The sequence below is a fragment of the Coffea arabica genome, chromosome 9c, assembly GCF_036785885.1.
Source record: "Coffea arabica cultivar ET-39 chromosome 9c, Coffea Arabica ET-39 HiFi, whole genome shotgun sequence".
Lineage (NCBI taxonomy): Eukaryota > Viridiplantae > Streptophyta > Magnoliopsida > Gentianales > Rubiaceae > Coffea > Coffea arabica.
The window spans coordinates 40,765,248-40,778,558 of NC_092326.1; the positions used below are offsets into that span (position 1 = coordinate 40,765,248).

The 13,311-nt window shown below is 37.0% G+C and overlaps 3 protein-coding genes across 4 annotated transcripts; 2 read left to right on the forward strand and 1 right to left on the reverse strand.

Annotated features, from left to right (window-relative positions):
* Positions 1–394: 394 nt before the first annotated feature.
* On the forward strand, positions 395–3,366 carry LOC113707754 (uncharacterized). The gene is made up of 3 exons (XM_027230066.2): positions 395–719; positions 1,448–1,790; positions 3,121–3,366. Exons 1-3 carry the CDS (start codon positions 541–543, stop codon positions 3,184–3,186), a joined length of 588 nt encoding a protein of 195 aa, XP_027085867.1. The 5' UTR covers positions 395–540; the 3' UTR covers positions 3,187–3,366.
* Positions 3,367–9,405: 6,039 nt separating this feature from the next.
* LOC113709048 (uncharacterized) lies at positions 9,406–11,866 on the forward strand. Its single transcript, XM_027231798.2, has 5 exons — positions 9,406–9,516; positions 9,594–9,659; positions 9,965–10,097; positions 10,333–10,796; positions 10,921–11,866. Exons 1-5 carry the CDS (start codon positions 9,466–9,468, stop codon positions 11,521–11,523), a joined length of 1,317 nt encoding a protein of 438 aa, XP_027087599.2. The 5' UTR covers positions 9,406–9,465; the 3' UTR covers positions 11,524–11,866.
* A 124-nt stretch (positions 11,867–11,990) lies between these two features.
* On the reverse strand, positions 11,991–13,231 carry LOC140003718 (salt stress-induced hydrophobic peptide ESI3-like). 2 transcript variants are annotated; one of them, XM_072065177.1, is made up of 3 exons: positions 13,077–13,231; positions 12,401–12,557; positions 11,991–12,212 (listed from the first exon to the last, which is right to left on the reverse strand). In XM_072065177.1, the coding sequence occupies exons 2-3, from the start codon at positions 12,479–12,481 to the stop codon at positions 12,129–12,131; spliced, it is 165 nt and encodes a 54-aa protein (XP_071921278.1). In that variant the 5' UTR covers positions 12,482–12,557; positions 13,077–13,231; the 3' UTR covers positions 11,991–12,128. The 2 variants fall into 2 exon arrangements, with proteins under 2 accessions (XP_071921278.1, XP_027085719.1); XM_027229918.2 differs by lacking the exon at positions 13,077–13,231 and having other exon boundaries at positions 12,401–12,812.
* Positions 13,232–13,311: the final 80 nt, after the last annotated feature.

The following is a 13,311-nucleotide window of genomic DNA, read 5'->3' on the forward strand; positions in this document are numbered from 1 at the left end:
TTTGTTTTTTTTACAACGAATATTTTCTAACCGTTTACAATGATCATTTTCTGACTATTTTACAATGGACATTGACAACAAACATTTTAGTTTTCTCCCCATAAATACACAAGGCACCTTTTTTATTTCACCTCGCAATCTCCTACTCCCTATTCATTGTCCTCAACTTCTTTACATAATTTTTAAAATTTCAGTATTTTGTCATTATGATGAGAATTTTAGTAGTTTTAAAAATAATCAATTTTAAAATAATAAATTTATTTATTTACAAGAAATGAATTATATATTATTAAAATAAATATTTGATATACTTGTGGATGCTATTATATTTTTTATAATGTAATTCAGAATTCTGAATGAGAGTATAATAAAAAGAAAATAGTGAAATGCGACGTGACATGTATTATTGTGGATGCCTGGAGAATAAAGAGTGAGGTGAGGGCCACCAAAATCCTCCTCTTTTTTCGACTGTAAGCTGTTCTTCCTCTTCTGCTGCCACAATATTACACTAGTAGCAGTACTAAAGCCGTAGCTCCAAAGATGGAATCTTCCAACGGTTCAACGACGTCGCAGCCGGCGCCGGCTGTGGTGAAGCTGAAACCCATTGAAGCCACTCCAGAGACCTTCCAAGAATTCGGCCAAGTGATTGAGGCCAGCCCTGATGGTGAAGAGTTTGGCCCTGCTGACGCTCAACTTGACCTCTCCCGTGGGATTCCTAGGTTCCCTCTTCCCCTCCCCCTCCCCGGTCTCTGTCTCTCTCTATCCATCTCCTTGTTTGATTTTGATGTTAATTGTGAATTTGCAATAATTAATTGATGTATTAAAAAATTGCCTTGAGAGCTATTTGGGGGCGTTGAGTTCGTTTGGGTTTCTGCTAAATTTATTTGCTTTTCTTTTGGGTGAAGTGGACTTCTCATTGGCATACTGTTTCATTGCTAGTGTTAATTTCTTTGGTTTTTAGAAGATATAATACCTAAGAACATAACAATTATGTGCATGCATTGTAGTACTACGTTAATAAAATTTCAGCAACGGATAGTTTTTCTGTATTGATTAATCGAAGGATTAAGTATACAAGTCCATTCAAACATAGGGCGCAAGGTCATTTCTGCACTTTTTTTTCTAAATTCTATCTTGCTATTATTAAAAAACTTGACATGGAAAAATAGCAGCTTGCATGTTTCATTTCATTTTTCTAGCGCCTTCTTACTGACAGGGAGCTAGGCTTTTAAACGAGACAATTTGGGTGAGTGTCAAGCATGCTTAACTTTTCATGGGTACACAATAATCAATTGAGGAGTCCAAATTTCCTCTTTCATGCTATGACACCTAACAAAAATTGGCACCACGATAAGAACCATTTTTCATACACCAGATATTTTGCTCTTTTCAACTGGACAAAGTAACTTCTTTTATTCGTGCTTTCTATGTATGCCTACTTTTCCAGGTTTTATATTATGCATCTTGAAGATAGGGCTCTCAAGTTTTCCAACATAACCCATCATGCTAATGTCACCCAGTGTTTGGGTTCAATTGGTGGCAATGTCTGGTATCTTGGAGTTGCTAAACCATCAATTGTCGATCCAAGTGAAATTAAGGGCACAACAGGGGTGGACGTTATACAATCACATTGCGGCCATTACCATGTTCCTCCCTTTGTTGATGATGTGCGTGCCTTCAGAATTTCAGGTGCTAAGTTTCTGAAGTTGAATCGTGGTACGTGGCACGCAGGGCCTCTGTTTAAGCAAGATGCAATGGACTTTTACAACCTAGAACTCAGCAACACCAATGTAAGCAATTTTTTAAGTCAGTCGATTTATACTGCTTTTTCTTTTTGTGATTTCTGTCAATTACTTGGCATTCTCTTCAATTCACTATAGTTTAAATTGATGTTGTCAATCCTAGTATGATATACTTGGTCTTGGGGGTGTGTAATGAGATTCAGTCCAACAATCTGGCTTCCTTCATACTGTACTGTGAAACTTGATAGACTTGATTGTGGAAGTGATTATGTCAGAGACTCCAAGGCATGGCAAATGTTGGAATAGACATCTTTAGTTTCTTTGCAATTTTAAGATGCCATTACTATATGGACGAATCATAAGAGAAAGCTTGGATTGAAGGTGTCAATGGGGTTCAGCTATTTGCTGAGGAAAAGATAGCACCATCTTCACTTTATTTGTCAGGTTCAAAACTTAAAAAAAAATAATAATAAAAACATGCTAGAGTTATATCTGATGTCTTGACCATTATGCACCTTGGAGTAAAAGCTGGATCGAAACATATAGGTTCTACAGTCAAACAAAAGATGTAGTAGTGCTCATCCAAAAAGTTTCCCAGACACAAATTAGTGTACCACTAAGAATAGTGAACATTCTTCATAACTCTAATAATCAGCTAGAGAGAAAAGGTAAATTGATCTAAAATGACGTAAGTGTTGCTTTCGTGGCAAAGAGTGGAAGATAATCTTGGCTGTGTGAATCTTAAACCATTTAATCTTCTTAAAGCTTTTCTACTCCTGTCGCTTTCTGTTTTCATCATTTCCCTTGGGGTTAAGTACGTTAAATGTTAGTTGTGCAATGCTGGCTAGAGCATCAATGAATCACTAGTGGGGGTAATTGATAAATGAGAAGAAGAACCATTCTTTCTCTCAGAAGTTGATGAGAGCAACATGTTCAGCGACCAAAAGTTCTCTCTGTACAAGTTCTTTACAACATTGTGGAAGTCAATACATGCCATGCTAAAGCAAAGAGGGCTATTGATCTCTCTCATCTAATCCTATGATCTTGCTTTGCTCTAGAGTTTTCAACTTACTGAATCAAAATATTTTCTTGTAAATAAATGCTGCTAAATAGTTAAGAGGCTAGATCTAATTATAGGTTCAGTTTAGCAATAAGTATATATATTTTATTTGGACCAGGGCACTGTGAATCTTAGGAGAAATTTTTTCGTCATCTTTGCCCATCAGCATTAATTTGTTAAGCAAGCCATTCTCAAAGGCTTGTTAGTCCAGATAAGTTTTGTGGTTGTGTATTTAACTTATGCTATGTGTGCATCTGCATTTTGTTGTATTCAAAATAGCCTTTCTTCAAGAATGTGATGTTACTTGCTCTTTTTCAGGTGGTCGACCACACAACACATAACTTTGTTAAGAAGAATAATGTGGTCTTTATGTTGGATGACTAGCAAACTTCCTCCAACCGGGTGTCATCAAACTGTAACATAATGTGCTGTTTTACACTTTCCTTCTTTTTCGTTTTGCCTGTTGTACATCTTCTACCCTAGTGAGAGGCGCTTTGTTACTGAACATTTGTTTTTCCTAAGGTAATAAGCAAAAGCTGCTCACATAAGCTTATATTTGATGCTTTTTTCTGCGTTTCTCGTTCACTTCTATTTCTTTTTTGGGCTGCTGCCACCATCAACTTTTGGGTGCATCTGCAGCTTAAAATTTCCTGGTGATAGTTGCAGTATGAGAGACCTTCCTAGTAACAGTATCTGCAGCTTAAATCTTCTTTTGATGTGGATTCTGAGCCGGAAAGATGTAGTGCCAATTTTTGTTGGAGCCTTGAGATCTTCCACCCTTGATGGTACTAGCGTGCAATCTGTACTCCTAAATGTTAACCAGTAGAGGCATAAACGACCCCAGTTGTGTTGAGCACTGCTGCCGATAAGTTTTGTTTATTTGTGATAACAAACTTGAAATTGCGTTCAAGGTTGAAATGTCCTTTGTTTTATTTTTTTTTTTCAAGTTCAACTGCAACTATTGCTTGTTTATTTGGCACATAAATTCCAAATACAAAATTTCAAATTTATTGAGCTGAAGGCTGAATTTGAAATTTTTTCTGATTTTGTATCTTGTTCATGCATGGCAAGTAATCGGCAAAACAAGCCCAACGATCTCTTATCAAACTGAATTCAATTCAAGTATCGGGAAATTAGATTGTCATTCAACCCTATTCGTGTGCATTAATTACCATTGTGGGGGTTCGGAACACTTAACGTACCTTATTTCTCGTCTTCCTCTTCTTCGGCTTCTCTCTGTTACCCTATAGTTCCAATTTTCTATACTACATCATTGGTTAACAAATTATTTGTCGTAAATATTCCACAGATTTGGCTTGTCGTTCATCAAATTCTAAAGGTAATAATTGGTATTTTTGGTGTTAATTTATATTCCAATTGCGATTGATCGACGTAGGAAAAGCGAAACAAGGGATGAAAAGTGAAAACATGCATTCGCAATCAGGTCAACTGGAAAGTGATAGAAAACGAAGCATGGCATGAACTAAATAAAAAGGACTTCAGGAGTCGGGACTTGGTATGGTAATCCAGATACAACCGTGGAAAGACGCTGGCTGCTACCTTTGTTTATCATAGCGGCCAACAATCAAAGGTAGGATGATATGATATCCATCCCCTCCAAGTATTCAGCCCCTCGAGGACATTTGATGAACTGCAACTTGTACCTCGGTAAACTTCCTGCTGTTTTTCATTTACTACTTGATACATATATGAATGGTAAAGGCCACACCACTTGAGCAGTCAAGTCAGAACAAGCCACAAGTGCAATCCCCGCCCTGCTTCTCCCACGGGTGTCCGCGAGAGATAATTTGGTTTTTTTTGGGTGGAAGTTTTTATTTAAAAGATCAAAACTAAATTCAAAGAATAAAATTAAATATGAAACTGAAAAAACTGAAAAAAGAAAAATAAAACAAGAAAAGCGTTGAAATAAAACGTCAAGAAATTAAGAAATTCAATTGAATTGTATAAATAATATTTGAGAATACTCATAGGACGCGTAACATATTTGTGCCAAATATCAATTAGGAATTTGGAGATAAAGGCTATGCTTAGTTGCCAAATATTTTAAATTTATTATTATTATTATAATATAATATAATATAATATATTTATTTATATTAATAAATTGAAATGGGGGACGGGATGGGGATACCGTCCCTCGCCCCATTTAAAACGGGAGAGAAAAATTCCCTCCGTCCCCGCCCCGCCCTGTTACTTCCTCCCTCTTCCGTTGCCATGCCAAATTTTATAGCAACTAGTCTTTCATTAATCTTACTTGTGCTATCATCTTACCACGTCCAAGCGATCGATGGTTACATCACTGTGAATGGACACCCTGAAAACATAAGTCCCCTAAAAGTTGAAATTCATGATCAAATGGTTGTATTGGTTAGGAAGATCAAACGGTTTCCACATTGCCAATAACACCAACCCTTCTCCTCAGGATCTCTGTATAGTTTGTAGTTGCCACTTGCCACCCACAACTTTGGTGTTAGGTTTCACCTGTAAAGAGTTGCACCTTTTCCATTTAGGGTCTGTTTGGTTGGAAGTAAAATGTTTTCCTTGGGAAAAAATTTTCGTGGAAGTAATTTTCCATGAAAATCATTTCCCTTTCATCATTTTCAGGTGTTTGGTTAGTTTATTGAAAATATTTTCTTACTTCATTTTTCTGGTGTTTGTTTAACTTTTGAAATATTTTCACTTTTATCTCTATCTTTACTTTCTACACATTATAATTACATACTTCTTTCCATGCAAAATAAGAAAATTTATCTCATTGTTTAACTTTAAAAAATCTTGGAGAAATGTATATATGAATAAAAAATATCTCCTCAAGCAATAAACAAATTGCTGGCCATTTAGTGTCAAATATCAATCACATGCAATGCATATTGTGACATATATCTTGCACTCTCACTGTTGAAAGTTTCTCTAAAAAAGAATGTCCCTATTATACATTATTAATTACTAGCATAGGATGAGCAGGATGAGGTTTTTTTTTTTTTTAATTTTGAATATACTAGGGGAGGGTTGGGTTGGGTGGTACGGGGGAGGGAGTGTAAGGAAGAGGTCTTGGGTTCGAGTTCTCCTGTTTACACTAAAAAAAAAAGAACATACTACAAGATGTTTTCAGTAAGTTTGGAACATACTACAGGCGGAATGCATGCATTCCGGAAAACAACTTCAGTAAATTTGGAAGGGAAGTTGTTTTCCATAAGATGGGTGAAAATATTTTACATAGGAAAATGTTTTCAGTAACTTTTGTGTAACCAAACACGGGAAATTAGGAAAATATTTTCCTGGAAAATATTTTCACCCGAAACAAACGGACCCTTAATGTTAACTTAATACATATAAACGGAATACCATCCTAGTATTGCTCGTTCAATTTGGTTATCTTCTTACTTCAATCTCCTCTTCTATTTGTATTTTACAGACTAGTGTTAAAAGACAGAAAAAAAAAAAATCAAATCCCTGAACCAATTTTCGTAAAATATAAGCCATTTGTGCTAATATAACTATTATGATTTTATCTACTGAAAGTTGCAAATTACAATTACAACAAGAGTCTGTTAAGTTCCACCCCTCTACGTTATACCTTCATACCCTGCACTTCTATAACTATTGAAATTTTAATCCCTGCATTAATCATTCATCTAATGCACCTTCTCACTAGAGGATTAAAACAGCCGATACAAACGAACATCATAAATTTATAGTGTTGGAACTTATAATTTTTTTTTTTAAATTTCTTTTATCCCTTTTGCAAAGTATCCTTTTTAGCAAATCTCAATAACCAAAAAGAGTTTATTATGATTTCCATAATTGGGTTTAGGTAATTAAACCTCAGGCGCCTTGGCGACCGTTTCGAAATAGTTATTTGTAATCAATGATTATTTTTTAAAACCCCCCATTAATTGCCAAAGTGAGAAAGAAAATCTGCCAATATTTCATCAAAAATTCAAATCCCGGCATTTCAACGTATATTTCCCCCATCATCACAAAAGCTTAACGCTCCAGCACCACCAGAATATATTGTGAATTCGTATACAAGTGCTCTTGGTACTTTGAAGTTCAAGACCAAGCCAAATTTAGGCATGCATGCGTGCATGGTGATTGCAGATGCGGTTGAGTGAGTGAAGCTGCAAAATGGAAAGTGGAATAGTGAAGCAGGAGCTTAGTTTCATATATGGCGATCTTGAAGGTGAAAAGCTTATCGATATTACAGAGGAGGATGATGATCTTCTCATCAATTCTGATTATTTTGATTCTCTTGAAGACCAATGTATTCGCCTCTCAGGTTAATTTTTTACTCCTTTCATTATTTTCTTGATAGTCTTGTCCCTTTTTGTTCATGTTCTTGGACTTCAAAATTGATATCGCTGTATTGATGAACTTGAATGCATCTTCGGATTTGTTGAATTGGGTCTTGCCAATTTTCACCTTTTCTTGTGAAACTACTGCTCGAAGTAACGCTTTCTTGATCGAATTGAGCTTAAATTTTGAGCATTAACCTGGAGACAATTCTGGTGTGGGATAGTTCTTTATAGCTGGAAGGGGTTATAAAGTTACAATCTTGGGGCAATATCATGATGCACTCTTGTTTTGATCTCTCTGTTTATGTGGAATATCTGCATTTTGGGAGAAGGAAAAAAGATGGAAATAAACGTTTACTTCCGTTTTCCTTGATCTATTTCACTACTGGGAGATCGATTATTCATATTCTTGTTGACCCCATGCTATTGGTTCAAATGGGCTTAATGCATCTTTCAATGGAGGTCAATCATGATTAACAAAATCTTGATTTTGTCACGTTCACTCTGTTCTTCTCTATAATCTGATGAAGGACAAGGTCATTTCAACAATGATTTGTGTCCCCTCCCCTCCCCTTTCCCCCCTTTGTCCCTCCACATAAACTAATATAATGTAATTTTCAGGGTCTATAAATTTTTTGGACCCTGCATAGAGTGCTTTAAGTTGAACAAGCTGAGGCCTTTAAGAGGGAAAATACAAGAAATCATAATCTTTGTATTACCCAAACTTTGAAAAAAAGTTGTCAGGATCTGTCTTCATCATTTTAGAATCTGCAACCACTAATGGACACATTTTTCGTGTTCTTTTTGTAAAGCTATTGTCGAGTGGAGCTATTGTCGAGTGGAGATATTGTCTGTGTCTTGGTCTTATGTTGCACATATGCATTAAATTTAGCACTAAAAGTTATACTTCTCATTACTTGCTCTCTGAGAATAGTGCAATTCAACTGTGTAATCTATGTGCCGCATGTATAGCAAAGGAATCAATAGTTGCAATGGTTTTATGTATTTATGTAAGGGAATTGAGAATAGATATAGTTGATGACTATGAGTAGTAGTCTAGGACATTTGAGCTGAAGTGCTCACCCTCTATGCATATGTCACAAGTAACTGAAATCAAAATGTAATAACATAAGTACATCAGCAGTTGTAGAGATCGCCAATTAAAACATCTTTTATCCACTCATTCGATTTCAAACTCTCTTCTCTCCCCTGACATAAAGGCCATTGAAAAAATTGACTCTTTCAGTAAGATATGATAATCCAAATAAGCATGAGGGCTTCAAGTCGCCAGAGTCTCAACCGTCTCAAGAAATTGAAAGCACACCACTGGAAAAGCTCCAGCAAGAGGGACAGAAGCTATCTTGTCATGATTTTGTGCCAGCAAGACCAAGCTACTTGCGCCAAAGTTTGGCTTGGGACAGTGCCTTCTTTACTAGCGCAGGTGGCTTTCTCGATCAATGAGAGACTAAACGTCTTTAGATTTACTGCCTTTGAATTATATCTTCTATGCCTTTATGCACCTGTTCATTTTCAGAATGTTGTTCCTCAGAATTTTGAGAATGTTGTTCCTTTTACTAGGAATTCTTGATGGTGATGAGTTAACTTTCATTAATGAAGGCTTCAGGACAGCTGAAATGCAACGACCACCTGATACTGGTAAGAATGATGCTTTTTCTCTAGGTAGCTTTAAGTTTGATCTGTTCTTTTATAAGCGTGTGTTGAAATATGAACCCAATAAAATTTTGAGTGTCGTTAGTGCAAGTTGTGAACTACCATCTAGAAATGCAAGCTTGCATGATATCTAAATCGGAAAGTAAGTACATTTTGTAGCAACTGAGATGAACTTGAAGAAGAGCTGACCCAGGCCTTTTCCTTCTCTTTCCTTTCTGTTCAGAGCAATTGAGCACAAGGCTTGAGCTTTACTCCGAGATTAATAAGACACAAAGATGGTCTTACAGTGTCCCCTTTTCTGCATGTTAACTGACATAGAGAAACTATAGCTTGTTGGAGAGATTTAGTGATGAATAATGGCAGCCTAGTACTAAACAAGCCGTAAGTTGTTGATAATCTGACGGGGTATGTCATTACATGTTTGTACGCAGTCATGACTTCTGTGCGCTGTTGAAATGGTGTTCTGAGAGAGGTACTAGGCTGAAAGTAAATGTGCTTTGTGGAGCAGGAATATCCTGTTTGCACATAAGCCTCTTGCCTAGGGAATCTATACTTTTGTGGCCTCCAATGGTCCTTTGCTTGTTTGTGGAAGTCATTCCCTCTTCATAAATTGCTCAGCTGGTATCTTTTCATTCTGCTATTCATTTTTTTATTTATCAGAACCAATGCTTATTGTATGGTGCTCTTTTCAGCTTCAAGGAAAACCAAGATTGGCATTCAGAATAAGGTACGTCAAATCATCAGAATCTGAAATGTGTTGCTTATTTCATTGAGAATGAATCAACTTGTCCTTTGGTTTTCTAGATTAAATCATCAGCTTTAGAGGGAAGAAACGTCAATACTCAAAGATCAGTCAAGAATAAGGCTGAGGTTTGTCATTTCCTCATTGTACAGCCAATGCATAATTGCATAGAATGAATTGATGCCTTCTTTTGCTCAGTAGCATGTTTAATAGAAAGTGTATCATCTCCAGTTGCTGAATGAGGTCCCTTTCCTGTAATCAAACAGCTGAGGTGCTGTATTCTTTCTTTTGGGGAATTAGTTGGGGGGGGGGGGAATAAAGGGCAAAAAGAAATATTTCAATTGCATAGTTTCTTCATGTTTTAGCATAAACAAATTATTGAGGTTCCAAATGATTGACATCGTCAATTTTTCTCATCTTTTGATCAATGAAGCACATGTCTAAAGGAGAAGAGACCCCTTCCCTGCCTCTCAAGGCTCCCAAGGTACTCAGGCGAATGAAAAATGCATTGATGGGACAAAGCAAGAGTGCTAAAGTGGAGAATGTAGCTGCCAAAACTTCATCTGGTAATGCGTTACATCCTTGGAATACAATGAACTTCGAACTTTTGTACGTGTTTAGATGCAAGTATGTAACCAATTGAGAAATCTGCTTTGGGAAACTCATGCATTTATCCAGCTCTGGTTCAATTTGATTTTCTGAGTGCTGCCAAAGCTTCAACAATTTCTAGTTCTTCACATGATAGAAGTACAACTGCGTCATCTATTAAAGTTCTTTCTTCTCTTCTGAAACGAAAAACAGGATCAAGAAACAGCACAGTGTCTGACTCGACTTCCACTTCTGACGCTGCAGTGAGATACCTGTCCAAAAGTAAAGGGTTGAGAAATTGTAGATTGTCAACTCAATCATTGTCACTTTCCAACAATTTTTCTTCCGTATCACCCGCTGGTTCTTCCTTCGGTATGTCATCCTCTGGACCAGGATCAAGAACCAAGCAAAAATCTAATGATACAGAAGTTCATTTTGATACTCCAGTTACATTGACAAGGACCAATACACAAGATGAAGTAAATCCATCACCACATTTGACAAATAACCTCCACAGAAAATTCACTGCTTGCCTGCTGAATAAGCAAACAAATTCTCTAGTTCTTCAGAGCAAGCAAGGTTCAGCTGATGCTTCTCATGTCCCAACTGAATCTAGGAAAAAGCTTAAACCATCATATCTTCGCATGCCATCACCAAAGATTGGGTTTTTTGATGAGGTACTTTCAGTTTCACCGGCTAATTTTTATGAACACATTGATCTACTTACCCTGAATAAGAACTCTTTAGTTTAGTTCATTTGTGCGGCTTGCTGTTCAGTGATATGTCTCTCCTGTGCAGCAGAAATCGTTGATGCCAACTGTTGGACAAGGTTTACAGTTTCATTTTGAAATGCAGTGCACCCCACCTACAAAATCTGGGCCTACAAGTAGGAAAACACCTGATAAACCTCTAAAAGCAAGGACTTCATCAGAGACAAGGTGCATGAAACACGGTTCACAAAGCACTAATCCTGTTAAAGACATAAAGCTAAGAGATGTTTCATCAGATGGAAAGCTCAAGAGTTGTTCCCCACAAGGTTGGAGCACCAAGAAATCTGGGTCAGATTCAAGTTTGAGATTTCAGTCTGGTACATGCGGGGAAACAGAAGAAAAATTTTGCTCAAAATGCAGGAAAGTTCATTCCGGGAAATGTGAGCAAAAAAGAGTTGGCCACACTGATGAAAGGACAAGGGTTAAGGGGAGACTGAATGGTAGGTTAAGCAGAGATGCTAAGGTGCAAAGAACTGATCCTGTCCTTCAACCACAACCATCAGCTCCGGTTAAGAAAGAGAAAAATAGCTGCAAGCAACACAATGCCAATAATTCGCATTCATCAGTTGAGGACAAGGCAAAAATTTTGGCAAATCTTAGGGATCAAGTTAATGATTTAAGCAGGTATTTTTGAGGTCATTGATTTGAGCAGGGAAATGCTGACAGATCAGAAAGAACATGATAATGGTCGCCCTGTTTCTCAGGTTGACAACAATATATCGAAATTGAATGGTGACAACAATGTCATCATGGCACATGGTCAGAAACAGGACGTGCTGCCTAACACAGTCCCAGGCTCTAGTCCGCCCTCAAGCTCAAGAACTCCATTGGCTGACAAAACTTCCATCTCCAATGCAACTGGATTATTTACTCAGTCAACGACAATAGAGAAGTTAGCGGAGAAGCCATCAAAATCCCCTGCTCCAGAAGGCCTTCCTAATTACAAAGAGAACACCTTAGCCCTATATGAACTCTAGAATTTCCTCGTTGATGAAGAATGCAGAAGTTGTCATGAAGGTTTTAACCGGCTAATGTGGATTTTAATTATATTACCAGTGATCTTGGCTTGAACCAACTAGATCAAATAATAGACATGAGACAGAACAAACAGATCTTAATTTGGTCATTGTAAACATACACATATGATATAAGTGCCAACTGGGAAAAGGAACCACAAGAGATTAGCAGTTTATTCTAAGAAGCATGAAATAGATCTACAAAAGACAAATCCAACTCCTGCTATCCCACTAATACATAGATTGCATATACGATTCCCGGTATGTATCCCAGTATAGTCAGCAACAAATCAATCCAGAATTCCACCTGCAATTTCAAGAAAAATAAAGCCAAAAGAAGGAAACAATGTCAATGCCTGCCATCATTAATAACTAATCCGAAGAAAGAAAGATTAAAATGGCAGTTGTAATTCATTGCGGTGAAGTTCTTTAGCACATTTTGTTATAAAACTCGTACAGATGAAGCTAATGCACAAAGAAAAATAAAGGCATTACCCCACACCCATAACGGAGGAAGACTCCAACAGGGGGTAACAATATTGCCAATAACACTTCAAGAAACGTCTCTGAGCCCATACTCCGATTTGATCTGCTTAGATTGAAAGGTTTTTGCCAGCTATCCAATAAACCCCCCACAAATTATTTGTTCCTGCTAATGAACGTGCACAAGGCTAATTCAGTTCCTTAAAATTTGAGGGCTAATATCAAGTTATGAGCGTAGAGAATAAAAGCAGTTTGAAATGGCGGATGAGGGGTTGTAGCCATGGAAATGTGTCAGCTATGCAGGAGCAATGGTGATATAAACCGACCACGTGGAAGTACACGTGGCATGATTTAAACATGTTTAGTTGTCTCCTTCCCCTTGACCCGGATCGTAGCCAGAAGAAAGAAGATATAGCAAAGTTAGCGTCAGACTCGCGTCTGATGGAGAAACCACAAATCAATACTTATGAAATCTTTTAATACATTACAAAAAATTAATTTTTACCCTCATCATCTAATCACATTTTACTTACCTTTATAGACTCATAATCACCATAATCTAGATATGAAATTACTAAAACCTTATAAACCAAAGTTCTTTTGTGAAACAATTTTATATCAATTTGATTTACGTAAAAAAAAATTTTTTTTGAATAAAATTAATTCATTTTAATTATTTTAAAATTACCTGTTCAAGCAAAGCTCAGCTGATCCTTTTCACTGCAGAAACTTTTGCTTTGCTTCTCAGTTGGAAATCTGATAATTACACTCCACAGCTGTAGACTTCTGATCCAATTTGATTCCATTGAATTTTCCTGAATTTGGGACTTGTGCTAATCAAATATGGCTGGGGTCCTGTCATCCTGAATGGGCTCCATCATGGTAATGGTGTCTAAGGCTCCGCCGTCTTCTATACAAAGCAA